The 27,117-nt window shown below is 33.5% G+C and overlaps 1 protein-coding gene across 1 annotated transcript in view; it reads right to left on the bottom strand.

Moving 5' to 3' along the window:
- Nucleotides 1–514: 514 nt before the first annotated feature.
- The window catches only part of LOC136036522 (RNA-binding protein 38-like), a 156,498-nt gene continuing 129,895 nt past the window's right edge, over nucleotides 515–27,117 (bottom strand). Inside the window, exon 7 of the mRNA XM_065718825.1 lies at nucleotides 515–3,829. Coding sequence (XP_065574897.1) covers nucleotides 3,681–3,829 — 149 coding nt within the window. The 3' untranslated portion in view covers nucleotides 515–3,680. The remainder of the gene's footprint in view (nucleotides 3,830–27,117) is intronic.

Consider the following 27,117-nt stretch of genomic DNA (forward strand, 5'->3'; position numbering starts at 1 on the left):
CCCAAAAAATACATTATCTTGTATTTTAAGTAATTTTTATTCCTAGAAGTGCAGAACGGACAGCACTTGTAGCCCTTTTTATGTATTTTTAAGCATTATAGGGGCTAAATGTGTTGATTTATGCCCTTCTCAGGTAAAAACAGTAATTTAACTATTATTTGTGATAATTGTGTTCTAGAACACAACCTTAGAGTACTCGTTTTTAATCTACAGTCGACATTTATTTTTTTCCTAATTGGTTTTGGTTTATTAGAACATTGTTTTTAGACACTTGAAAGCACAAATTGGGACGGGGGGAATGTTTCCGTCCCTCCTAGATTTTATTACCACTTCACAGATGTTGAAAAATACCATTTTGGTATTTTCTTTGAAAAATGGAAAAAACAACAAAGTTGTTTAATTTACCTTTTGATCTTCATAAAAAAATTAAAATATCCCCCTCCCTCACTACATTTCTAAAAATTGGCATCGCTGCAGATACTATGTTTGTCTTGAAGAAATTAAAAGATCAATCTTTATCCATGAAAATATTAACTTTTATTTATAGATGACAACCATTCATTCATTAACATTTTAAACAACATACACTTATACAAGTCTCAATTAAATCATCTATAATTAACAAATTCTTAAGACTGGCACCCGTAATTCGTTTCCCTTCTCAAGGAAAAAAACACGATATAAAACAATGAAACGGTATAATGAGTATGAAAACTGATTAATTAAGATCATCTATCCAAAATCAAAACATATTATCTAAATTTTGGGAGCTAGATAGGCCATAGTTCATTGGTATTAGTGACTCCATTGAAGCAGACAAATCTTTGTTTTTCAGTTTTTCCTAAAAATATATATTTTCCTTTTGTCCAAAATATAATTTGCACCGTTCTATCATATATGAATCAGACCTTCGAATCAAACAAGTATATAGGACCCTTGCAAATGGCGATTCCCGTCGCAACATTTATGGCTATCAAATTGCCTTATTCTTTTTTCTCTAGCCTCATATTTCAGTGCTTTAATTTCTTAAATTAGCCTAATTTTTTTAGCATTAAAAATTATCAATTTAAATTTGTTGAAAATTGATTAAGCGTTATTTATAAGTGTAGAGTAATCAAAATAAAATGAAATAGAAGCGTAATTAAACCGCTTGTTCAGAATTAAAAACAAAATGGTAATTTTGGTATTTTCATTTTGCTGGAAAATGAACAATCTAACATTTCTTCTTGGAACTGTGTTAGAATTTCCTAAACAGCCATAAATTTCTTAAAACAATTCAATTGTTTTAGTTCTTTGAATTTTGTTAACTTACAATTTTTCAAAAATTTTTAAGTGTACTTTTCAAAAATTGAGAATTGTAGTAAGTTGTAAATGAAGTAAAATAGAAGTGTAGTTTAGCGTTATTGAATTATTGTTTTCTCTAACATTACCCAATTATTTCGATAATTTGTTCATAGTTTAAAAGAGGACCGTAATTTTTATGTTTACATTTTTGGGATTTTTTTTGTATTTTTTTCAAATTTTTTAAAAATAAATAGTGCAATACCATGGTAAACCTTAAATTTATTATAATATTTAAATCGACAGAATTGAAAATACAAAAAAAATTAAGGAAGTGTTGAATGAATTATTTTTGTGTTTATAGTGTTTCAACATTTTTAAATTTTGAGCATTCAAATATAACGATTCAAATAAGGTAGTATTAACTCCAAAGAGCATGGATAAATTACATTAGTGGAAGCTGGCAGAACTGGCAGCAAAAATAAACCTCAACGTCATCTAGCGTTTGGCGACATTTGGCTTTTCTTTCAGTCTAATATTAAGAATAATTAACTTAATTTGTGTAGTTGGTAAAATTAGTGTAATAATAAGTGTCTGATATCCGTTTCTGACATAAAAGCGATTACAAAGGTTGAAAAAATGCCAAGTCTCGCCGATTCTAGATGGCGTTAATGTTTTTTTACCCACTGTAGCACTAGTTTCCATTCTTAAAGTTACCCACACGTTTTAACATACCTTTTGTTAGTAGCAATGTAAGCCTATATGTTACCTGGCAGCCTAATATTTTATTTAGTTTTTTTTTTTATTATATATTGTAACTGAGAAAACAAATTTCGAAACTTTCCTTAGGTTTCCCAAATGTTTTTGCTATTTAGCATGAACCTTAGCTGCCTTGACTTTGGTTTAGTTTATGTTTCTTAAGGGAGTCTTAAATAAAGCCTCTTCATTTTTTTTCAGTTTTGTACTATTTTTGACTTGGTTGATTTAAAATTTTTGAGCATTCATATATTATGATCCATTCAGGACCGGATTGACCTAGTATTCCATCTACCCCAAGCTTATAAATAGGTCCAATCCACCAACAACAGAAACGGCTAAAATCAATTTTTATTTTGCAGGAAAGTCTATTTTACAGTTGAAATACACACTTGACAACCGCGCTGTTTTGATTCTGGACAGATGAACTAGGTTTATTACCTCAACTTTCGTTCTGTCACCTCATTGTACCTTTCACTACTTTAATTATTTAAAATTGTCAGGTGGCTCAAAAAGAGTCAATTGGCTCTACAGCCATGACCATATAAAATGGCCCATTGGATCTCCTTTCTCAAAAACAATTTTGGGGGCCAATTTTACAAATTTGTGTACTCGATTACATCGCGATACGTTGAAGAATGGCACAGAAAATAAATATATAAAAACACAAAAAAATGCCCATTATGAAAAATACAAAAAGAATAGATTTCTGAACCAATGTTTGATAGTCTAATTAAAATAGGCCTTAGAATCAAAGGCACAATATAACAGAATATCAAGGCATAGCGATACAAACATATTCTTGCTTTATCAAAAGTTATTTGAAAAAAAAAAATTCTAGGTCCTACAGCACTGAGCCCATTCATATGGGGTGTAGGTCTCACACCCTGAATGAGGCATAGGTCCTACACCCCATTCGAAAATTAATATTTTTTTATAATAAAACCAAAACTGACTTTAAATAACTAGAATTCCTGTAAGTAAATAAACAAACAAAATTGTGAGATATTGAAAAGCATTTGTCATGTTCAATAAAATTCGAGTCCTAGAACTGACCAAAAAAAAAAAATAGAGAATTAATGTTAGCATTAATTATTTTTTAGCTTTTTAAATTTCGCTGGTCAAATTAAACAAAATTTCAAGTTTCGGAATATTTCTTAGAAACAATCCAATTGTCTTTCCCTCAACCTCTGAAATAAAATATATAGAAAATAAAATATACTTAAGAGAATTTTTTTTTACAATATAAAGCTGCAAATCATTAAAGAATACGGAAATTTTATCAGCATATAAAAACAGTAAGCTAATTAATCAATAACTTACAATAATCAATCAAAAAAATTGAGATTCTCAGGATTTTCAAGCATATATTTATATAATTACTTGTGTTCAGTAAATATAAAAATCAACACGGTGTAACAGTATCATGGCAATTTTTTTCTTTCATATCCTCGAATCCAAATATGTGACTAAACAATAACAATTTATAAACTAGCACTTGCTGAATAGACCTAAGAACATAGTAAAGGGGTAAATAGTCTGACAGGGGTCAGCAATCTTTGATTTTTCACATAGTAATACACTACTTTGGTACATTGTTTCAAATCACGTGTTATTTTCGGTCACGTGTGATACCCCTTATTTCATTGCATACGGGCTTCTTGGAGTCCAGTTTGGGTAGCGTAAGCAGAAAAATGAAGTGGGTTCGTTGCGACAGCTTGAAGTTGGTTAGCTCCGGTTGGCAATGCTGAGGCATATGTGAAAGCAGGCCCGACAAGGCCAGCAGCTCCAGCTAGAAATAAAAACAAAAAACATAATTCTTCAATGTTTAGAATCCATTATTACTTGAAAGCAGGGACGTAACTTGTGATGGGGGACAGGGAGACAACTGCCTCCTCCAGACCTCAGTTCCCCCCCCCGAAATCAGTTTGACCACCTACCTTAGCTGAAATTTAGTTTCTGCAAAACCATTGTCACAACTCGGACAAGCCTGCAAAATCCAAGCATTTACTGACAATTCTTCGTTAAGGTTTTAATAATTTTTTATTTATGAAAGTAAGAAAGGTGAAAACATTTCAAACATATTTGATTTCATTTTTCACTGTTATCAGTAAAAAGGGCACTGGCTCTTTCCATTTCCAATCGAATGAGCCCTTTTCGAAGTTTCTTCGACAACAAATGCCCATCTCAAAATTTCTATCCGATGCATTTCGGGAAAATACGAGGTGTGTGTGTGTGAGAGGGGGGGGGTATTCACCCTCTGATCAGTTTGATTCTTAAAGAACACTAGAACTTCTGATTACCAATCCAATAAGTCCCCTCTGAAGTTTATACTATAATCCTTTCTATTTATACTTTATATGCCCCCAGGGCATAACTTACAATCCTTGCCTTTAGGGCTCTGGGGGGTTTGTTTTCCTCAAAGACAATTTCTGGACCTTTCAATTACGTCGAAAAAAATAGCTGTCTCAAAATTTTGATTGGATTTTTTTGTGGGAAATGGTGGGCTTGGGATGGGGGTTGGTCACTGTCCAATCACTTTCGACTTTTAAAAAGGTTATCCACCCTCCGATCACTCTGAATCTGAAAAAGTGCACTAAAACTTCTGATTAGCAATCCAATGAGCCCCCTTCGAAGTTTATACGATCATCCTTTCTATATAATTCTTAAATACCTCCAGGGTATAGCTTACAACCCTTGCCCCGAGGGCTGTTGGGTGTAATCCTCAAAGAAGATATCCGGATCTTTCAACTACGTTGAACAAAATGGCTGTATCAAAATTTTGATTGAATGTGTTTGGGGGAATGGTGGCCTTGGGAAGGGGGTTAGTTGCCCTCCAATTAAATTTTCAAATTTTCTATGACAACTCCTTCGATACGAAGTGCCCTGGTCTAAACAAAAAGTAAATAAATAAATAAACAATACATTTTGGCAGCTCACGGCCCACAGCCCTCTTCACTAAGGCAGTGCTATTGCGCTGTCTATGATCTATTTTCCCTTGTGTTAAAATATGGCTCATTTTGCCGTTTTCACTACATTTTCACTTGATTTCGGAAAATTGATTAACAAAATTACGCCACTGCATGAAAAGCTAAATTTTGAAAGTTATTTTTAAGCATTCATTATTAAAGTAATGGGCCTGTTGTTAGCCCGTAACTCCTTAATTAGACCTACCTTGTTGGGACTTTACCTACCAACAGAACTAAAGAAAAACAAAGTTTTTCTTGAGGGCTGGACGTACGCAGCATTTTCCAAGTTAACATGGCTGTATTCATCCACATGGGCGTATTTTACATCAGCTTTTGAAATAAGATTTTGATATAGGTTAGTGCTGATTATGAGTGTCTGTTAAGATGACTCTCATGTCTCTCCCTATATTGGTACATTTTGCATCCACAAGCTTGGGGAGTTACTTATTACCCCAATCAATATGCTATTTAGTGGCTTGGCAAGACAATTTGTCTTCACGTATTATCCATGCTTAAGAAATTTAAAATAATTTACTAAAAATGCGCTACTTTCTCAGTGAAAAATCTTATCATTCGCATGTGTATGCTTTTAAAACAATGGAAGAATATGGCACATCTGTCTAGCTTCTTAGTGAATAAATAAAAAAAAAACCGTTTTTTTTAAACTGAAAGTAAGGAGCGACAATAAAACTTTAAACGAACAGAAATTACTCCGTATAGGAAATGGGTTGTCCCCTCCGCAATCCCTCGCTCTTTGGGCTAAAGCTTTTAATTGTTTTAGAAAGTAGAATTGTGGCAAGATTCAAACTTTAGCGTAAAGAGCGAGGGATTGCGGAGGGGACAACCCATTCCATATACGAAGTAATTTCTGTTCGTTTTATGTTTTAATGTCGCTCCTTACTTTCAGTTAAAAAAACTAGTTTTTTTAATTTAATTTCTGAACGTTTTTGAATTAATGCATGTTGATTTTGGCTCTCCGCATATAAATTATTAAAATGAAATTTGTATATTAATGCTTTTTTTTGGCAAAATGGCTTTCTCTTAGTTTTGATCAGACAATTTTGAGAAATAAGGGGTGGGGAAGGAGGCCTAGTTGCCCTCCAATTTTTCAGTTACTTAAAAAGCAACTAGAACTTTTAATTTTTAACGAACGTTTTTATTAGTAAAAAATAGGTGTAACTTAAGAATTAACTTACGTAACAAACTTTTATATTCTTATATTTTTATTATGTATACGAGGGGGCTTGTACCCTCGTTAATACCTCGCTCTTTACACTAAATCGTAAGTTTTGTCCCAATTCTTTAAGAATGACCCCTGAATGAGAAAGGCCGTAGAATAAACAGTTGAAATTACTAAAACTACTTACTTAACTATTATTAATAGAGATTTTGTAAATTCTCAAATGCCAGCCCTATTTGGAAATTTTGTTGAATTTTAGTGGACATAAGGCAAACTAAAAACTAAAAGTAATTAAATTATTCAATATTTAATTATTTAAACTAAAAACCATGTTTCAAGGTCCTGGGAACTGCTGCTTTACCTTCACTATATAGCTATACTTGTATACTATATACTAGTATACAAGTATACTAGTATACAAGTATACTATATAGTATAATTGACACGAAAAACCCCGCAGGGCCATGGCCACAAAATAAAACATACAAAAAAAAAACAAAGAAAACATTCAAGTACAATTTAAAAAAATAAATCAAATTAAACAATTCAATTTAAACTTTTGACCGAAACGAATGAAGCACAGAAAACCATTCAAAAACAATAATACAAACATACAAAAACGAAGTCATCGCATAACACTCACGATGGGGTGTAGCTCCACGAACAAACCGCGTCAGATTCTTAATACTAATAGAACACCCATTCCCCAGAAATTTTTCAACCCAAGGCTCACCCCCTAATCAACCACATAAATTTCCTTTCTCAAGACCCTTAACCCTTTCCCAGAAAATGTAATAAATATTCCTCCCACTCTCCACATATTGGTCAGCTGTAAGGACCACTCCTCATTCTAACCCTTCCCAAATATCTTCTTCTTCCCCCAAATGGCATAAAATTACCTCTTCAAGAAATTACCCACTTAATATCCCCCCTAGACAGCCCAGCTCTAAAATATAACTTGTTTCCCCAAGGTTCTTTTACCCTAGAATACAACCAAAGAGAATCAGCCGATCTGATATGGCACTCCCACTTCTGTATTTCCTGATCAACTAAAATAGAATACTCCTCTTTGGACACGTCTCCCACTTGCCTAGCCCAACCATGCCCTCTATTCCATTTACCCTACATTCCGCACGAATCCAAAAATTCTTTAATCTACCCCATCCGCGAACATCTTCCGTCTAACATAGAATCGGCTAATGCTTCCCACACTAGCCTATGCTTTTCCATTATATCTTTTTAACTTTCTGTGACAAAGAAAAGATTTGAAGTTCACCAGAGCAACTATCCCCTTTTTAGGTAAATGTTTTGTTTTCTGGCCTTCTCTACTCTAAAGATGGCACCAAAAAGTGTAACTGCTGGTGCCATGTGGAATTTTACTCTAGTGCTATAAAAAACAAATCTGTAAAAATTACGTAGATATGCGCATAGGCTTTTGAATCGGACATTAACCATGTCTCTATCAAACAGTTCGTGGTAACGAACTGTAGTAAGGAGCAACCCGGCCAAATAGTAACCAAAACTCTAAAAAATTGAATTTTGATATCAATAGCTACATCAAAAGAATCGCATTTTAATGCTGATTTTAAATATATAAGTTTCATCAAGTTCAGTCTTACCCATCAAAAGTTACGAGCATGAGAAAATTTGCATTATTTTAGAAAATAGGGGGAAACACCCCATAAAAGTCGTAGAATCTTAACGAAAATGACACCATCAGATTCAGCGTATCAGAGAACTCTACTGTAGAAGTTTCAAACTCCTATCTACAAAAATGTGGAATTTTGTATTTTTTGCCAGAAGACAAATCACGGGTGCGTGTTTATTTGTTTGTTTGTTTTTTCCCAGGGGTCATCGTATCGACCAAGTGGTCCTAGAATGTCGCAAGAGGGCTCATTCTAACGGAAATGAACAGTTCTAGTGTCCTTTTTAAGTGAACAAAAAAATTGAAGGGCATCTAGGCCCCCTCCCACGCTCATTTTTTTCCCAAAGTCAATGGATCAAAATTTTGAGATAGCCATTTCGTTCAGCATTGTCGAAAACCGTAATAACTATGTCTTTGGGGATGACTTACTCCCCCACAATCCCTGGGGGAGGGGCTGCAAGTTACAAACTTTGACCAGGGTTTACATATAGTAATGGTTATTGGGAAGTGTACAGAAGTTTTCAGGGGGAATTTATTTTATTTGGGGGTGGGGCTGAGGGGAGGGGGCTATGTTGGAGGATCTTTCCTTGGAGATATCTGTCATGGGGGAAGAAAAATTCAATGAAAAGGGCGCAGGATTTTCTAGCATTACTATAAGAAAACACTGAAAAATAAACATGAAAACGTTTTTTCAAATGAAAGGAAGGAGTAGCATTGAAACTTAAAACGAACAGAGGTTATTACGCATATGAGGGGTTCTAAAGATACTTTAGCATAAAGAGCGAGGTATTTAGGAGGAGATAAATACCTCGCTCTTTATGCTAAAGTATTTTTAGTAATTTCAACTATTTATTCTACGGCCTTTCTGATTCAGGGGTCATTCTTAAAGAATTGGGACAAAACTTACAATTTAGTGTAAAGAGCGAGGTATTAACGAGGGTACAAACCCCTTCGTATACATAATAAAAATATAAGAATATAAAAGTTTGTTACGTAAGTTAATTCTTAAGTTACGTATATTTTTTACTAATAAAAACGTTCGTTAAAAATTAAAAGTTCTAGTTGCCTTTTTAAGTAACCGAAAAATTGGAGGGCAACTAGGCCTCCTTCTCCACCCCTTATTTCTCAAAATCGTCCGATCAAAACTAAGAGAAAGCCATTTAGCCAAAAAAAAAGAATTATTATGCAAATTTCATTTTAATAATTTATGTGCGGAGAGTCAAAACCAAACATGTATTAATTCAAAAACGTTCAGAAATTAAATAAAAAAAAAAAACTAATTTTTTTTAGCTGAAAGTAAGGAGCGACATTAAAACTTAAAACGAACAGAAATTACTCCGTATATGAAATGGGTTGTCCCCTCTGCAATCCCTCGTTCTTTACGCTAAAGTTTGACTCTGCCACAATTCTACTTTTTACAACAATTAAAAGCTTTAGCGTAAAGAGCGAGGGATTGCGGAGGGGACAACCCATTTCATATACGGAGTAATTTCTGTTCGTTTTAAGTTTTAATGTCGCTCCTTACTTTCAGCTAAAAAAATTAGTTTTTTTTTATTTAATAATGTTCCAGTAACCAACAAACGCTGGCAAAAAAAAGATGTGGGAGCAGGAAACCTCTTGCACAAAGTTTTCAACAATGACAATTTAAATCGTCTATGTTTTGTTTTTATTTCGATTCGACTTCATTTTTGAAAGGCTTCGGGCTCTTTTTCGAAACATCCAAAATTAATTGTCATAATAACAAATTATTATCGAGCTGAATATGAGTAGTAGCTATCTGATCTGAATTAATATTAATTGTCAAATTTTTCTCACTTCGGTTACTATAGGCCATGGTTTGTTTTTATACCCAGCAGCAGCTACTGTTGCAACCATGATTATTTGTATCCGGAATAGGATTTTCGAAAGGGCGAATATAAAAGAATACATGGTTAAGTTTTAGATCCAAAAATTCTGCAATGGTTAATGCCAGACAATACTGTTCAATTCAAGACTGTTCATCTCGGAAATAGTTGCAGAAAATTTATTAATAATCCCCAGACTTTGTACAACTTGATTTTGTTACTGCCAGGCCTACAGCTTCTGTCTGACATATTCAAACTTCTGAAATAATTGTCAAAGACCATTTTCTAAGCTGTTGCCAAAGGGAGGATCTGAAAGGTATGTATGTTCAATCATCACAGTTCGGTCCTCCTGATGTGTGACGAAAATGTCAGAAAATGCCATGTGGGACAGCGACAATTTCACTGACTAAATGGGATCTCAAGAAACTAGACTTGAAAACACTGAATCAGAGAGCTAAGATATAATGTATTTTGGCAAACACCCATTGGAGAATGAAGAGTTTCTCAAGATATTGCCAAAGGTCTCATTAAGATCCTTTATATTTAATGAATGTAATAAATGCCTAAGTTCTTAGGCAGTGGGAGGGTAGATGTAATAAAGGATAGGTGGGGGAGGAGGGATACAAAAATTATAAGAAATAAGTGCAGTTTACGCCATTTTTTCCGAAAGGACGTCACTTTCGACCAATCACTGCTGTCGGCAATTATTAGCAGCAAAATATAACCACAAAACACGAATTAAAAATTAATGAGTTCGTTTTGGACGAACTTGACGCCACTAAGATTAATCCTTTGAACTATTATGAACTAACAAAATAAGAAGCATCGGATTTTGTAAACTTCATACTAATAGTTAAGTAATACTTAAAATGAACCATTAGATTAAAGTACACATAAAATTATAATTAAAAAAATTTAAGAGTAATCAAACATTTTTAATTTAAAAAGGCACCTTCTCTGACAAGGGTTCGGTCCCCTTTGCTCAATTCAGTCGATATAGCACTGACCGCTAAGACAATTTATTTTCAGTAACACCAGTTTATGAGCAGGAAAAAATGGGGGGGGGAGTCTGGGAGGGGACAAAACCGGATAACCTCCTCTACGGCTTCTGGATACAGCTTTGTTGACATTACTTGCTCGATCTTGTTGTATAATTTAATAAAACAAAGTTTTTCCGAGGGAAGTAAAGATTAAACGTCACCCTCAAAAGTTCTGGCAGGCCACTAGCCCCAGCAGTTACAGTTGAGAAATGGCACTAAAACCGTTGTTTTTAGTGCCATTTGGAACTCTCTGATGATGGAATATGAGCAATATATTTTATATGAGCCATTAAAATTCTCTAAGATACCTGCGATACCAATACGCCCAATAACAAGACACCCATACCAATGCGGGTGATATCGATATGTCCGATACCAATACAGTGTACAGCACTTTCCATGAGGACTATGGAAGGTCATATCATAAACAAAACGGAGCAATTATTGGTGGAACCGATTGCTTACGAAGAGTGGTGACCTCAAAGGATTCTGTGGACATCACCATAGATAATGGACCTTCGATCTATGTTGAACAAAATAGCTGTCCCAAAATTTTGACTGGATAACTTTGGGGACGGGGGGCCAGAAGCGAAGGGTGAAAAAAAGTCCTGGTGAAAAAAAAAGAAACAGAAAAAAGAAAACACGTCAGTGCTATCTATGCAAAAAAAAGCTTCTTGTTCACGTAGGACTATGATTGCCCTACTAAAGTTTTTGACTACTAAGATTTATGCTTAATTTTATGTAATTTAAATTGTATTTTATTAATTTAGTTTAATATAGTTGAATTTAAATGTTTAATTTATTTACGTTATTTAATTTAAGTAAAGGTTTTGGCTGATTCCAATGATGTACTTTTTATTTTGATCTGACACCATTTTCAAGGGGTTTCAGGCTCTTTTTCGGAATCACTATAAATTTCTTTTCGCAATAAACGTTTACTTTTAAGAATAACCGAAACAATAGTTACCATTACTGATTCAGTGTCAGATGGATTTTTTTTTCTTTAATTACATAAAAAACAATAGTTTTTCTAACTGAAAGTAAGGAGCGACATTAAAACTTAAAACGAACAGAAATTACTCCGTATATGAAATGGGTTGTCACCTCCGCAATCCCTCGCTCTTTATGCTAAAGCTTTTAATTGTTTTAAAAAGCAGAATTGTGGTAAAGAGTCAAACTTTAGCGTAAAGACCGAAGGATTGCGGAGGGGACAACCCATTTCATATACGGAGTAATTTCTGTTCGTTTTAAGTTTTAATGTCGCTCCTTACTTTCAGTTAGAAAAACTAGTTTTTTATGTATATAAACGTTTACTTTTAAGAATAACCGAAACAATAGTTACCATTACTGATTCAGTGTCAGATGGATTTTTTTTTCAAAACGTTTTCCAACTTTTGGTAACTATGGGCTGTGGTTCGCTCTTTACATGGTTGTAGCTACTGCTGCAACCATGAGGAACGCAAAAGACGCAATCACCCAAATCAGATAAGGGTTAGCAAACATTTAAACTGAAGACAAACATTAGAACACAACCTAGTTCATGTTTGAAAACAAGGTTAAGAAAGTTGATCCTGTTCAGATTGCCTATATTTTCTTCCAAGAAAATAGGACCCCTCTGACAACATATCATTTTCCAGAAATTAATTCAAGGATTTGAAGGTGTCGACAGTGACCGAAGGTAAATTTAACATATTATGGAAAATTCCAAAAACTTAAGAATAATGGGCTGAAATAAATCTAAAAATAGGTGAAAATCATAATAGAACTTGGAGGGTTTTAAGACAGTTCCCTTCAAGGTCCGCCCTAAGATCCTAACCCGATCTTGAATTTTGAAAAATAAGAATTAGCAGTGGCTTTACCATTAAGGTACAAAAACGCAACAGAAAGGGCATTAGAGACCACCGCCCCTCTCTCTTGGAACATTGTTCCTCTCCCTTAAAAATTGGGCATGTATATTAATGAGAACAATAAACACGTAGCTTCTGAAGTATTTTATATATAACAAAGTTTGTTGCAATTTGTTTCTACATTACGTATAGCAGAACTTTCATATTTCATAAACAATATATAATAAAGTTTGTGTTTTATAAATAATTTATAAAATGATAGTTTTTATAATATAAATAATAAATTTCATAAATAATAATGTTTGTTTTATAAATAATAAAGTTTGCATAATAAAGTAGTGAAAGTTTTTAATAAAGTAAAGTTTCTTAATAAAGTAGTGAAGTTTGTTGCAATTTGTTCATATATTACATGTAGTAGAACTTTCATATTTTATAAATAATGTATAATAAAGTTTTTTTTTATAATATAAATAATAAATTTTTTAAATATTAATGTTTGTTTTATAAATAATAAAGTTTGTTGCCATTTGTTCGTACATTACGTGTAGTAGAACGTTCATATTTTATAAATAATATTTAATAAAGTTTGTATTTTATGAATAATTTATATAATAATAAAGTTTTTTACAATATAAATAATAAATTTTATAAAAATAATGTTTGTTTTATAGATAATAAAGTTTAAAAAAATAATAATGTTTCGTATTTTATAAATAATAAAGTTTTATAAATAATAATAAAGGTTGCCATTTGTTCGCACATTACGAGTAGTAGAACTTTCATGTTTTATAAATAATATATAATAAAGTTTGTATTTTATAAATAATCTCTAAAATGATAAAGTTTTTTATAATACAAATAATAAATTTTATAAATAATAACGTTCCTTTTATAAATAATAAAGTTTTTTAAATAAATAATAATGTTTCATATTTATAAATAATAAAGTTTGTTTCCACTTGTTCGTACATTACGTGTAGTAGAACGTTCATATTTTATAAATAATATAGAATAGAGTTGGTATTTTATAAATAATTTATAAAATGATAAAGTTTTTTTATAATATAAATAATAAATTTTATAAATAATATTTTTTATTATTTTATTATTATTTTAGTAGAATGTTTTGTTATTACGTTTAGTAGAATGTTCATTGTCAATATTAAAGACGATACAAAGGGGAAATACCCATCCCTAGCTTTCCTTATGCTCAAACCCATCAAAAGGTGGTTTCGTTTTTATAAATAAATTTCCTAGCAGTGTACTAAAGAGTAATCATTTGTTTTTAAAGTTAAAAACTGAAGTAGATAAGTATAACACTGACACTTTTACCTAGGGACGGGGTCCAAGCAAAGAATATAGTCTGCCTAACATTTAACTCCAGCTTCCGAAAAAATGTGGCATAATACTTTGTTATTACCATATCGAAATTGTTTTTTAACGAAAATGACAAGAACCAAAAGGCCGACGGAAAACAGAAACCTCTTAAGATCACTATTGCAATAATGTGGCATAAAAATAGATAGTAGCGTTTTGACGCCACGGCGGTTTTCCGCTACCATATGTTTTTCGCCACCCTTTAATTCAGGTAGGTCAGAATGGATATAGATATATACATAGACATAAGAACAGACATAGATATAGGCAAAAACATAGACATAGACTAAACGCCCCATTCCCTTTCTATTGTGACCCAACTAATCCTCTTGATGGGGCAAGATTTCCTGGGTGGCGGAAAACATACGGTGGCGGAAAACCGCGGTAGCGTTAAAACACCCAATTCTAAAAATATGGCATAATATATTGTTATTATTATATCCAAATTGTCATATTTAGCGAAAATGACAAGAATCGAAGAATCAATTTTTATTCAAGAATAATTGTTTGTGCGAGGAATATTTTTATCCAGCCTTGAACAAATGAAAAACAAAATTTTCATATTGAAAGCTTATAAAAATGTACGGTATTTTGGAAAAAGCACGAAATCCGCAATTACTTTGAGCATCTGCAATACCATCATTATTTTGCAATTATCATTTTTGGGATAATAAAAACCGTACAATTGCTGAGGACAAAATAGAATACGAGTGAACGAATCGATTGTAGTACGTTCAGTCGGTTGAGATACAAATATGACTTTGACAAAACCTGTCACATAATTACTTTTGAACTTTTATATTTGAAAATGTTAATTAACAGAATTAAGTATTGGCTTTATCTTATTAATGCAATTACATTACCGTTGAAGCCAAGCGCGTGCCCCCACCCCCTAACTTTTCTGATCACTCTTAGCTTAGTTATACACTACCACCAAAGAGAAAAAGACTGATTACTGTCCAATATGTCTCTCTGTTTCTCTGTGCGACTAGCTCCTTAGAGGAATTTAAATAAAAAAAACTAGTTTTTTTAGCTAAAAGTAAGGAGCGACATTAAAACTTAAAACGAACAGAAATTACTCCGTATATGAAATGGGTTGTCCCCTCCGCAGTCCCACGCTCTTTACGCTAAAGTTTGACTCTTTGCCACAATTCTACTTTTTAAAAAAATTAAAAACTTTAGCGTAAAGAGCATGGGACTGCGGAGGGGACAACCCATTTCATATACGGAGTAATTTCTGTTCGTTTTAAGTTTTAATGTCGCTCCTTACTTTTAGTTAAAAAAACTAGTTTTTTTTATTTAATTTCTGAACGTTTTTGAATTAATGCATGTTTGATTTTGGCTCTCCGCACATAAATTATTGAAATGAAATTAGTATATTAATTTTTTTTTGGCTAAATGGTTTTCTCTTAGTTTTGATCAGACGATTTTGAGAAATAAGGGGTGGGGAAGGAGGCCTAGCTGCCCTCCAATTTTTCGGTTACTTAAAAAGGCTACTAGAACTTTTAATATTCAACGAACGTTTTTATTAGTAAAAAATATACGTAACTTAAGAATTAACTTACGTAACAAACTTTTATATTCTTATATTTTTATTACGTGTACGAAGGGGTTTGTACCCTCGTTAATACCTCGCTCTTTACACTAAATCGTAAGTTTTGTCCCAATTCTTTAAGAATGACCCCTGAATCAAAAAGGCCGTAGAATAAATAGTTGAAATCACTAAAAATATTTTACCATAAAGAGCGAGGTATTTATCTCCTCCTAAATACCTCGCTCTTTATGCTAAAGTATTTTTAGAACCCCTCATATGCGTAATAATCTCTGTTCGTTTTAAATTTCAATGCTATTCCTTACTTTCATTTGAAAAAACGTTTTCATGTTTATTTTTTCATTGTTTTTTTTTATAGCAATGCTAGAAAACCCTGCACCCTTTTCATTGAATTTTTCTTCCCCCATGACATATTCCTCAAAGGAAAGATCCTCCCACAAAGCCCTCTCCCATCAACCCCACCCCCCAAACCAAAAAATCCCCATGAAAACGTCTGTACACTTCCCAATAACCATTACTATATGTAAACACTGGTCAAAGTTTGTAACTTGCAGCCCCTCCCTCAGGGATTGTGGGGGAGTAAGTCATTCCCAAAGACATAGTTATTATGGTTTTCGACTATGCTGAACAAAATGGCTATCTTAAAATTTTAATCTTTTGACATTTGGAAAAAAATGAGCATGGGAGGGGGCCTATTTGCCCTCCAATTTTTTTGGTCACTTAAAAAGGGCACTAGAACTTTTCATTTCCGTTAGAATGAGTCCTCTCGCAACATTCTAGGACCACTTGGTCGATAAGATGACCCCTGGGAAAAAAAACAAAAAAAAAACAAACAAACAAATAAACACGCACCCGTGATTTGTCTTCTGGCAAAAAAATACAAAATTCCACATTTTTTAGATAGGAGCTTGAAATTTTTGTTATAGAGTTCTCTGATATACCGAATGCGATAGTGTGATTTTCGTTAAGATTCTATGACTTTTAGGGGATGTTTCCCCCTTTTTTCCAAAATAGGGCAAATTTTCTCAGGCTCGTAACTTTTGATGACAAAGACTAAATTAATTGAAACTTATATATTTAGAATCAGCGTAAAAATTCGATTCTTTTGCTGTATCTTTTAGCATCAAAAATTTCGTTTTTTTAGAGTTTCGTTTACTATTGAGCCGGGTCGCCCCTTACTACAGTTCCTTACCACGAACTGTTTGAAAAGAAAATAATTCGGTATTTCGGGGCTTCTGACATTATTACTCCTTTGCCGAAGTTAGGCTCAAAATTGAAAAAGGATTATATTTTTTCTCTGGGCCCCTTCCACCTCTTAGTTCGTTTATTTTCCCGTTAGTTTTCACCTGTTTTCGCTTTATAGTTGTGTTATCTCTTAGTAGTTCTTTCGTTAGTTGAGTTATGGTTGTGGTATATATGTTTTATCGCTCGTATAGTTGTGCTATTTTCAAATTATACTCCATAATAGAGAGGCTCCGAACACCCAGTATTGTATATTAAGCTCTTAATTTGACGTTTTTTTCTAACATGACCAGATTCGTCCTGCGCCCTTTTCATTGAATTTTTTTCCCCCATGGCATATTTCTCCAAGGAAAGATCCTCCCACATAGCCCCCTCCCTCAACCCTACCCCCAAAACCAAAAATATCCCCCTGAAAACTTCTGTACATTTCCCAATAACCATTATTATATGTAAACACTGGTTGAAGTTTGTAACTTGCAACCCCTCCCCCAGGGACTGTGGGAGAGTAAGTTATCCCCAAAAACATAGTTATTATGATTTTCGACTATGCTAAACAAAATGGCTATCTCGAAATTTTGATCCGTTGACTTTGGGAAAAAAATGAGCGTGGGAGGGGGCCTAGATGCCCTCCAATTTTTTTGGTCACTTAAAAAGGGCACTAGAACTTTTCATTTCCGTTAGAATGAGCCCTCTTGCGACATTCTAGGACCACTTGGTCGATACGATGACCCCTGGGGAAAAAAAAAAAAAAAAAAAAAAAAAACAAACAAATAAACACGCACCCGTGATTTGTCTTCTGGCAAAAAATGCAAAATTCCACATTTTTGTAGATAGGAGCTTGAAACTTCTACAGTAGGGTTCTCTGATACGCTGAATCTGATGGTGTCATTTTCGTTAAGATCCTACGACTTTTAGGGGGTGTTTCCCCCTATTTTCCTAAATAAGGCAAATTTTCTCAGGCTCGTAACTTTTGATGGCTAAGACTAAACTTGATGAAACTTATATATTTAAAATCAGCATTAAAATGCGATTCTTTTGATGTAGCTATTGATATTAAAATTCAATTTTTTAGAGTTTTGGTTACTATTGAGCCGGATCGCTCCTTACTACAGTTCGTTACCACGAACTGTTTGATACTACTTATAGCATCAGATTTCCCATTTCTAAAATAGGTTTCTTTTGTCCGGAGAGTATAACTTTAGCAAAGAAGAATGTAAATTTGTACAGACAGAAGCAGTTATAATAGAGCACATTTTTGCGTGACGTTTTCTAAAATCGTGATTTATACATACAGTTTCAGGAAAAACATGGCTGACTATTCTGGGTTCATTTGGAACATCATCAAATTATAAGTGGGTTCATTTTTGTTTCAGAGGTGTTTCATTCTGACGAGGGGTCGCCGACTCTCACAAAATAACGTATATGAGAGGGCAAGTACCAAGCGTGGAGAAAGTGAACCAAGGGTGAAACAACTGTGCTAAATATTACGGGGCTTATGCCCTATATGCCCCTATATGTCCTATATGGCGGAAAATAGCGACCCCTCTGGTTCTTATTCCAAATCCACATTTCTAAAAATATTCAAATTAGACCACGGTTCTAAATCTTTTAACCTTAATTTCATGGTTAAAATTATGTATGCCACACGCCATCTCATCTTGAAGGAATGCGCCTTTCTCCAATAATTTTTTTTTAGCCGCGATGTCAATTGGTATCTTATGTTTCTTTTATTTTGAGTGTCTTTGGCATTTCTCCCCCCCCCGCCACAACACATTTCTCTGTACGTGCCTTATTAGAAAGACGCCTGTAAAAAATAATAAAAATCTTTATTTCTTTACCGCATAAAATATATTCCATGTTAAATTATTCTTTCAAATTATTTGATTAATATATAAAAACCTTTATAGTTTATGAGTTTTATACTTTCAATGTATAATAATTTCTACTATGTATAAAAACGTATAAAAACTTGTTGAGAATTCTGACGGGGCTCTAGGATGAAATTACTCACGCTGACGACTAGAAAGCCAAAGCGAGGTATGGAAGGGCCACTTGGCAACACTCTTTTGGCAATTATTAGTACCTCCTTAAACTATATCATATTAAAATAAATGTCTCCCATCCAAATTTAAATTCAAGTTAGATAGAGGTAGATAGTTTTAGAGGTAGATATCTTCCTACTAGAGGTAGATAGTTTACGAAACGTTTGGAAACGTTTCGATTTTTACAGTATTTGGTAAATTAAAAAAGTATGAACACCCCCCCCCCAAAAAAATTAAGGGTAGCAAGGATCAGCCCTTGAAAAAACCTTCAATTATTCTTAAAAAAAAATATGTTCCAATACTTATTGGAACACGAACACCTTACATTATAAAAAAAAGACCCCCTCCCATTATTATAGCAAACCTTCCAACGTCTCAGACGGGTATGTATGCTGGAGGAAAACCTTGGGACACATTTTCCCTTCTAAGAATCGGAATTCGTACGATTCCCCCATTAGCTTCTTATGTTTTCTATGTAATTTGCCCATTTACGGTGTCGTATTGAAAACTACTTCCGCAAAATAAATTCATATGTATGCTGCCTGTGTCAGGAACACCGACTCAAAGTTGATTCAATATTTAATTTAATTTAATATTCAATATTCAATATTTAATTTAATATTCAATATTCAATTTAAGTCTGAAAAATATATAACTTTAGAAGAAGTTCCACTATAAGAAGCATTCTAGGGCTATAATGAAAGAAAGGTTGAGATGGCTAGGCCACGTTCTGCGGATGAAGAATGACAGATTGCCGAAGATATTCCTTTTCGGCCAACCGTCTGGGGCTAAACGGAAAGCAGGTCGTCCTTGTCTGGGTTGGGAGGATGTCATAAATAAAGATTTAAAGGAAATGAGAACTTATGAGGAGGGTGTAAAGAGGGGAGGCCTTGAATAGATTGGGTTGGAGGAAGAGCATGAGTAGCTGTGCTGGCCTCAGGCGGCTTGGTGCTGCGGTGAAATATTAGTAGTAGTAGTACTAGCTAGAATTAAATAACAGCAACACGCCATTCATAGAATCCATTCAAGTTGCGTATTTGGCTCTCATTTTATAATGACTTATTAGATTTATGTTTAAGTTTATTTAATTTAAGTTGCTTTTTATTAATTTAATTCATTTAATATGGTTGAATTTAATTATTTAAAGTCTACTTAATTTAAGTTTATTTAATCAAGTTATTTAATTTATTTAATTTAGGTAAATTTATCTAAGTTGATTTATATTTAAGTTTATTTTTAAGTTTTATAAGAGTTTGAACCTTATCTGCCCAGGGTTGAGACAGAGACCAAGACATGGAAAGCAATGCTGAAATCGTATCTCTATTACAAAAACAAGAGATAAGAAATAAGAATAAATGATCTCCATCTTAAAGGTCGGTTTACAATGTCATATGTCATTGAACAGGATAATTATTAAACTTGTCAGAAGAACCGAGATTTTTGGAGGTTTTAAATAGTTTGATTGTTTGTTTGAAATATAGCCTTGCTCGTGACAAAACGTGGCCTTACTAAGAAATTTATTAATCAAATTAATTAATGAAATTAAATTGAATTAAGTGAGAAATTTTCAGCGAAGTAGACTCGGGTTAAAATTGGAAATGCACGAATAGAACCTCAACTGTGGCGTAATCGAGCCTCTGCTTTACTTTTAGAATACTGAAATACTTTGGACTAGGCTTGCTTTCGACCAGGTTCAAAAAGCGGTTGGCAATTTCTTTTGAAAGAACTTAAAACAAAAAGGAACTTAAAACTTTTTCATGAAAAGTAAGCAAAAGTAGGGGCTAAAACTAGCTACTCTGGCATTCCCACAAAAATGTATATGAGCCACTTTCCCTGAGCCACAAGGTAAGAAGTTTTTTACCGCTGTTTATGCTAAAAGACCATTGTACTAGTGAAGGCTATAGCTGGATGGGGGGGGACCAGGTTCCTGGATGTTGACGGATATAACCGAACATAAAGAATTTTTAATGAAACAGGTTCATGTGACAAAAAAGACAAATAGTGAAATAAAAAAGGCTATTCATGCAAATAAAACGTTTATAGTACCGTATAAAACAACTAGAGGTTAGAAATGTAGCGATTACTTAATACATTTCATATATTCGTGGTTCTTAGGGCCAGATATTAACATTTTCTCCAAAGAAAAAAATGTTGCAATACTATGCACATAATCAAATTTAAAAAAAAACAACAATTTTTCTGGGGGAAGAAAAAGAAATGTGGATTTTAAAAACAGCAAAAATCCCACCTTTATATTCAAATACTTTTAAGGTGTTCCAAGGTCAAATCTGTTCATAATGAAAGAATTTGAAAAAGAAGATATATTTTAATAATTTTTAATGTTTGCCTATATGTTTCAATATGTAAAACGTGCAGAGAGAGTTCTTATTTTGAGTTTAATGTAAAATTAGATAAATTTATCATAATAGTTTACATTTGGTCAAACTTGTTTCGAAAAAATAAACAAAAAATATTCGATTTCTGTAACGAAAAACAAGAAGAACAATAGGGAATTTCTCAAGACAGTGGGAAACAAATTAGAATGAATATTTCGGCCCTATGTCCAAGGGCCGTCCTCAGCAATACAAAAATATACAGGAAGGAAAAACTTGCAACAGGATAAAATCAATAAAACGAAAAAGAAATTTTTTTCAAAACAGTCCCAGCATCCTTACCTCAGCGAAGTTCAACCAGGACTCCGGTTGAACTTCGCTCAATTTCGCTGAGGTAAGGATGCTGGGACTGTTTTGAAAAAAATTTCTTTTTAGTTTTATTGATTTTATCCTGTTGTAAGTTTTTTTCTTCTTATATATTTTTGTATTACTGAGGACGGCCCTTGGACATAGGGCCGAAATATTCATTCTAATTTGTTTCCCACTGTCTTGAGAAATTCCCTATTGTTCTTCTTGTTTTTGGTGTTTGTGATGGAAAGGCAGTGTGGCCTTCGTCGCTATTTACGAAGAATACTAGGTATCATCATAACGCATTGGTATCCTGAGCTAAACAAAACAACCTCTAGAAGATGAACAAGATATAAAAACGGCAAAAATTACCATCAGGGTAATAAATATGACCGTTTTCTGGCAAATAAAAAATGCTTCAAACCATACCCCATCTTCCAAAAACATATTTTCAGGTTCCCTTCGGAAAGAAAATCCCCACGAGCCCATGAAATATAACAATCACAACTAAAGGACAAAGAAACAAATTTAATTTTAAAAACTTTTGACCCCTATCCTTTCCCTGCTTCACAGTTACAAACAATGGCACAAGTCAGAGAACTGCCAGGAAATTTTATCAGGTGAGAGCAGGGGCAGGGAGAAGTACAACCCGAAGTTTGTTTTCATCAGAATTTAAATTTTCCTTCTTTTGCGTTTTTTAATATTTTCTTATATCCCAGTAGGGCCATTGACTTCTTTGCACATGTCTATGAGGAGTTTCAAACTCCTCAAAAAACCAGTTAGTAGATTAGAATTGTTTCTAGAAGAGCGAGATAGACTTTTCCAACGAGTCAATCATGAAGGAAAAACATGCTCGCATGAGAAAAGGCTGTTAAATTTCCACCAGCTGCAAATTTCAAAAAACTGACACATCCAGTCCAATTTACTTCCGCGTTCGCTTAATAAAGAACAATCCGTTGAGTTTAATTTCAATGTACGATAATCTAGCACGAAACACTGACAAAAATATAAAACTGAGGAAAGCCAAATTTCGAGTATAAATAATAACAACCATCTTGAGAGCACGTTCATTGAGTTTTTAACATTTTTGCCTTTCGATTTGTGGGCCACAGGCAAGGCCGTGTTCAGAGGAAGGGTTAGCGGGTTTGGATACTTGTCTGTTAAACGAAACACACTCAAGAATTATGCTCCGTAAGACAAAAACGGTTTGCCTCATGAGGAACCTGAATATACCAGAGTATGATGAAAATATACCAAAATATGATGAAAATATAATAATTTGTTAACAAAATTATGGAAACTAAAACAAAAATTATGGAGAGCACGCCGCCCAGAACGTATTCAGAGACGAATCACCAGCATTTTTACGGGGGGGCAAGAGGAGTCCATATCCGGATAGTCAAGGGGCATGGGACATGTAATAAATTTTCTCTATTTCATCAGGGGGCAACTGCCCCTTGCCCTCCCCCCAAACAACACCCCTGATTATATTAAATACTTTACCTAACGAAATTACCAACTAAATATTTATTTAAAATATACCTACATCTTAGTTTTTCACTGGGCCAAAGCTAAACCGATTCTTCGCAGATTTAACAGATCTTACAGAGCGTAATTCTTGAGTATCTTTCGTTTAACAGAAAAGTACAGGGGCCTGACCCCCCCCCTCCTCTGCAAGATAAATGTTTGTCTGACTCATAACAACTTAATAAAAATGCATAAAAACACAGTTTTGATTCCTTTTTAGAAGTTTTGTTTTTCAACCCCCGCCCCCCTCCAAACAGAAATCGTGAATACGACCCTGGCGTTAGAAATTGATGTCGTCAGTAATTTGAAGCAACAAGGACATCAAAATGAAAACATTTCCTCCTTCCCGGTGAAAACATCTTAGATAATACCAGAAAGCACAATTTTTAAAGAAAAATTTGGAATAATTTTTAGGACAGTATCATATTTTGGTCAGTGATGACAAACTCATTTCTTTTCAATTTTCAATTTGGTAGCAAGACGTTAGGATTATATTTTTACATCATTGTACATTTTCATATTTTTTTTGCCCATTTTAGTGCCGATTAATGGCAGAGATCTTTTGTCACGGCAGCCCGGAAAGTTGCACTTCTATGATGACAATTTTTTCGCTAAGTTTCTGCTCATTTTCCACACACGTTCTGTATTTAAACACAAAGCACCGGCTAAGTGTTAAAACTGTTAATTATAAACGATTACCTTTTTAAAATATAAACTTCATTGGACGTATTTTGTATTTAAAAATTGAGTTCTCTGTTTTCCTAGTTTTTTTAAAGACGTATATGGTTGTGAAATTTGTCATTTAACAAATTTAAAGAATCAAATTTCATTTTTTCTTCTTGGTACTTTACAAAAAAAGGAAATGGATGAAAAACCAGTAAAAAATTAGCTGAAAATGTATGGTCCAAAAAAGCTTAGATTTTCTTTGAGGATAAATCTGTCTTTAGGAATAAAAAAAAAAATGAATTTTTGTGGAAATAAAGTGCCGTCAAACTTAACAAATTAGCTTAGTTTATTTACTTTTTAGGTTTAATGTGGCAACACTGACGACAATATGATATTGCCCAAAACTTTTTCATTTTGAAACGACAAAAAGAAAATCTTAGAAAATTCGTAGAAATAGACATGACATGGACTCTGGGAATGAAAATGTTATTAATTTGATATCCTAAAAACAGTACTATGAATTTCGAAAATGTCAAAAACAAATTCTTCTTAGTCTGAGAGCAAAACGTGGTATCATGTATGTTCTACCAATTTAAATCAGGGATGTCATTTAAAGGGAACAGGTTTCACCCTCCAAAGGTTAAAAAGATACTTCAAAAGAAGAGAAAATCCCATAAAAAGAGGATAAGTTGCAACTTCTTTCAGTGTCACTCTTCTCCCCCAAAGAAAAATTAAAAGACGTCTACCATTAAAATGTTCTAATTGGATCAACACGGGTCCAATAATGTCTTTGAACAATAAAACCTCCCCCTCTTCACAAATCCTTCTAACCCACTCTGGACATTTCGGCTTATTCACAAATAGAATAAAATTTGATTGCTACAAAATGTGTCAATCAGTCAGTACAGTTACTAAATACAACAGCCCAGAAAACTCCACGAACAAATAAGAAAATATAAGAAGTAAAATAAATTTCCAGGCTCTGCTTCCGAATTGGATGTTTTTTTTTTGTGATACATAAGTTTTAAGTGTTTAAAAATATGCTGAATCTTTAAATGTTAGCGTGGAACTGACATAAAGCTTCCACAGCGTCATCTATTATATTTTATATAAATTTTGATAGAAAGCATTGTGGATGCTTACTGTAGATCATTAACAGCTAAACTGGATGGTGTAATTAACAGCAATTAATTAATGAATCAAGAAATTTACAAAATTGATATATTAATGTAAATAATCAATTATTATAAAACTAATAAATTGGGAAATTAATTACAGCGTATGTGCTTCAAAATTTCAGACACTGCCAAATAGAATTGCCAACTTTCATACTCTAATAATTTTAGCTATAGTTTTTAGTCGATGTCTCATTGCTGACAAGAAAATGACACTTTGGTAGGATCGGCCATTTTTACGTAAAATGTCACATGGAAGTGCAAATTATTTGGGTTACAATGATTTTTGTATCTGCTCTTGGGCAGTACGAATATACGTCACAAAAATAAACCAAAAAAGTACAAAGTTTTAATGAGGAAGTATAGACGCTAATTTCGTACTTCGTAGTTATATTTCCGAAGCTAAAGAGAGTGGCCAATATTGGCAGAGATTGGCAATACCTATTCATTCAAATTAAAGGACGTAACCAATATTGCCTGAGGTGAAGAATTAAGAGGGGGCATAAATTTATGACGTAACAGTTTCAAGGTTAATTCTGGCCGAAATTATATCTTAATTAGTTTCAAATCTGGTAATCCCTCACAGCCTAATTGCCATACCTATCCCCAAACAAATTTTTGGCAATCGTCAGTTAGTTAAAAACATCCTAGTAATCCGAACTGCGAAGAAAGCTTGTCCCCAACCGATTTGGCATATTTTCCTCTTAATTAAAACCACACAGACAATTTATCCTCCGCGTCTGTCAAAACACCACCAAGGAAATAAAGGCTTTTTGACAATAGGGGTTCCCGACTTAAGTGGGAGCAACATGGGGTATTTTTCAAAGAAGACTATAGACCAATAAATAAAAAAAAACAGTTGGATTGAGGTTATTTAAAAGACACTAATGCCCGGCTCACAATAATCTTTTAGTAAACTTAGATATAGTTGTTACCAAATTGAGTCAATCAGATTTTTCATTGAATTTTCTGATTTGTTAAAAATGTCTGTGAAAAATTCTGATTGACTTAAATAGTGCTAGCTAAACCTAATTGTTAGTAAAATCTTTCTGCGAATAATTTAGTAACACACCACAAGCGATTTAAAAAATTAGCGTCTCTTCGAAAAATTAAACAGGGTATTTTACAAAGTAAATGACCGATCGGAAAATCGAACAGATCAATGTGGGTTCAGCGGGCATATTCAAAGGAATTTATTTAGCGGTGGTGGGAGGGGGTCTAGTTAAATAAAGCCCCTCCTCCTGTGTGAATGCCCGACATTTATTATAGATGTCGTTGCTGCAGACAAAATATACCTGATTCTTATACAGTTTTAGTACAACCTGATGATTCAACCATAACGATGATGGCATAAAAATCTTCTTTCTAATAACAACTGCTTCTTTTTTGGCCTTTCTAGGCTATAATTTTTAAAATGCACCTTGTGTACGACACTATCATTTAAATCACCGTGACTGGAATGTGAAATCAATGCGCAGATTAACTTATCTGAAAGCATAATAAACAGCGGAATACATGGTAGCAACTCACTTGCTATACTAAAGTCCAGGAAGATTATCAAAGATCATTCATTTTTTAATTAAGAACATAAATTCTTTCTGGTCCAGACGACTCTTTAAAATACGAAAGATAATATACAAATAAGAAACCTCAAACGACTAATAGTGGAAAGCATTTTCATCGTTTTACAGACATTGTCTATGAATGCCTGTAACTACAAAACAATATAAAGCATAAGCGTAATAAAACATCCAGCCGAGTTTTTAGAGGCAAATAATCAATGAGAGGTTTGCTTATACCCATTTGGTGGATTTAAAAATTACCCCTTAAAAACTAATGACAGAGGGTAACCCAGAGGGTAACCCATTATAAAAAAAGATGTCTAAACTGAAACGGGTATTTCCGTATTATATGGTACACACTCAAGAAGCGAAGTTAGGTTAATCATAATGAGATACAATCATAATGAAATGAAATACGTATCACACCAAAATACCAACTAAATATTTAATTAAAGTATAGCTACAATGTAGTTTGCCACCGAACGGAAGCTAATTATCTGGTATAAAAACCGACCTGTTATTGTCTGATCCACGCGATACAAATTCTCGTGTACCATATAATACGAAAATACCCTGAAATGAATCATGCTAGCCGTGATTAGTTGATTTTTGAATTAAAATCAAGTTGGTGGAGGAAATGAAAAACTTGAGAGCCATGGCTAGTTAGAGTAAAGCCAAGGCAGATAGTCTTTGTGAGAGTCGAAGCTGACATAGCCTTTTCAGAACTGTAT

Source organism: Artemia franciscana, chromosome 15, assembly GCF_032884065.1.
Source record: "Artemia franciscana chromosome 15, ASM3288406v1, whole genome shotgun sequence".
Taxonomy (NCBI): Eukaryota; Metazoa; Arthropoda; class Branchiopoda; order Anostraca; family Artemiidae; genus Artemia; species Artemia franciscana.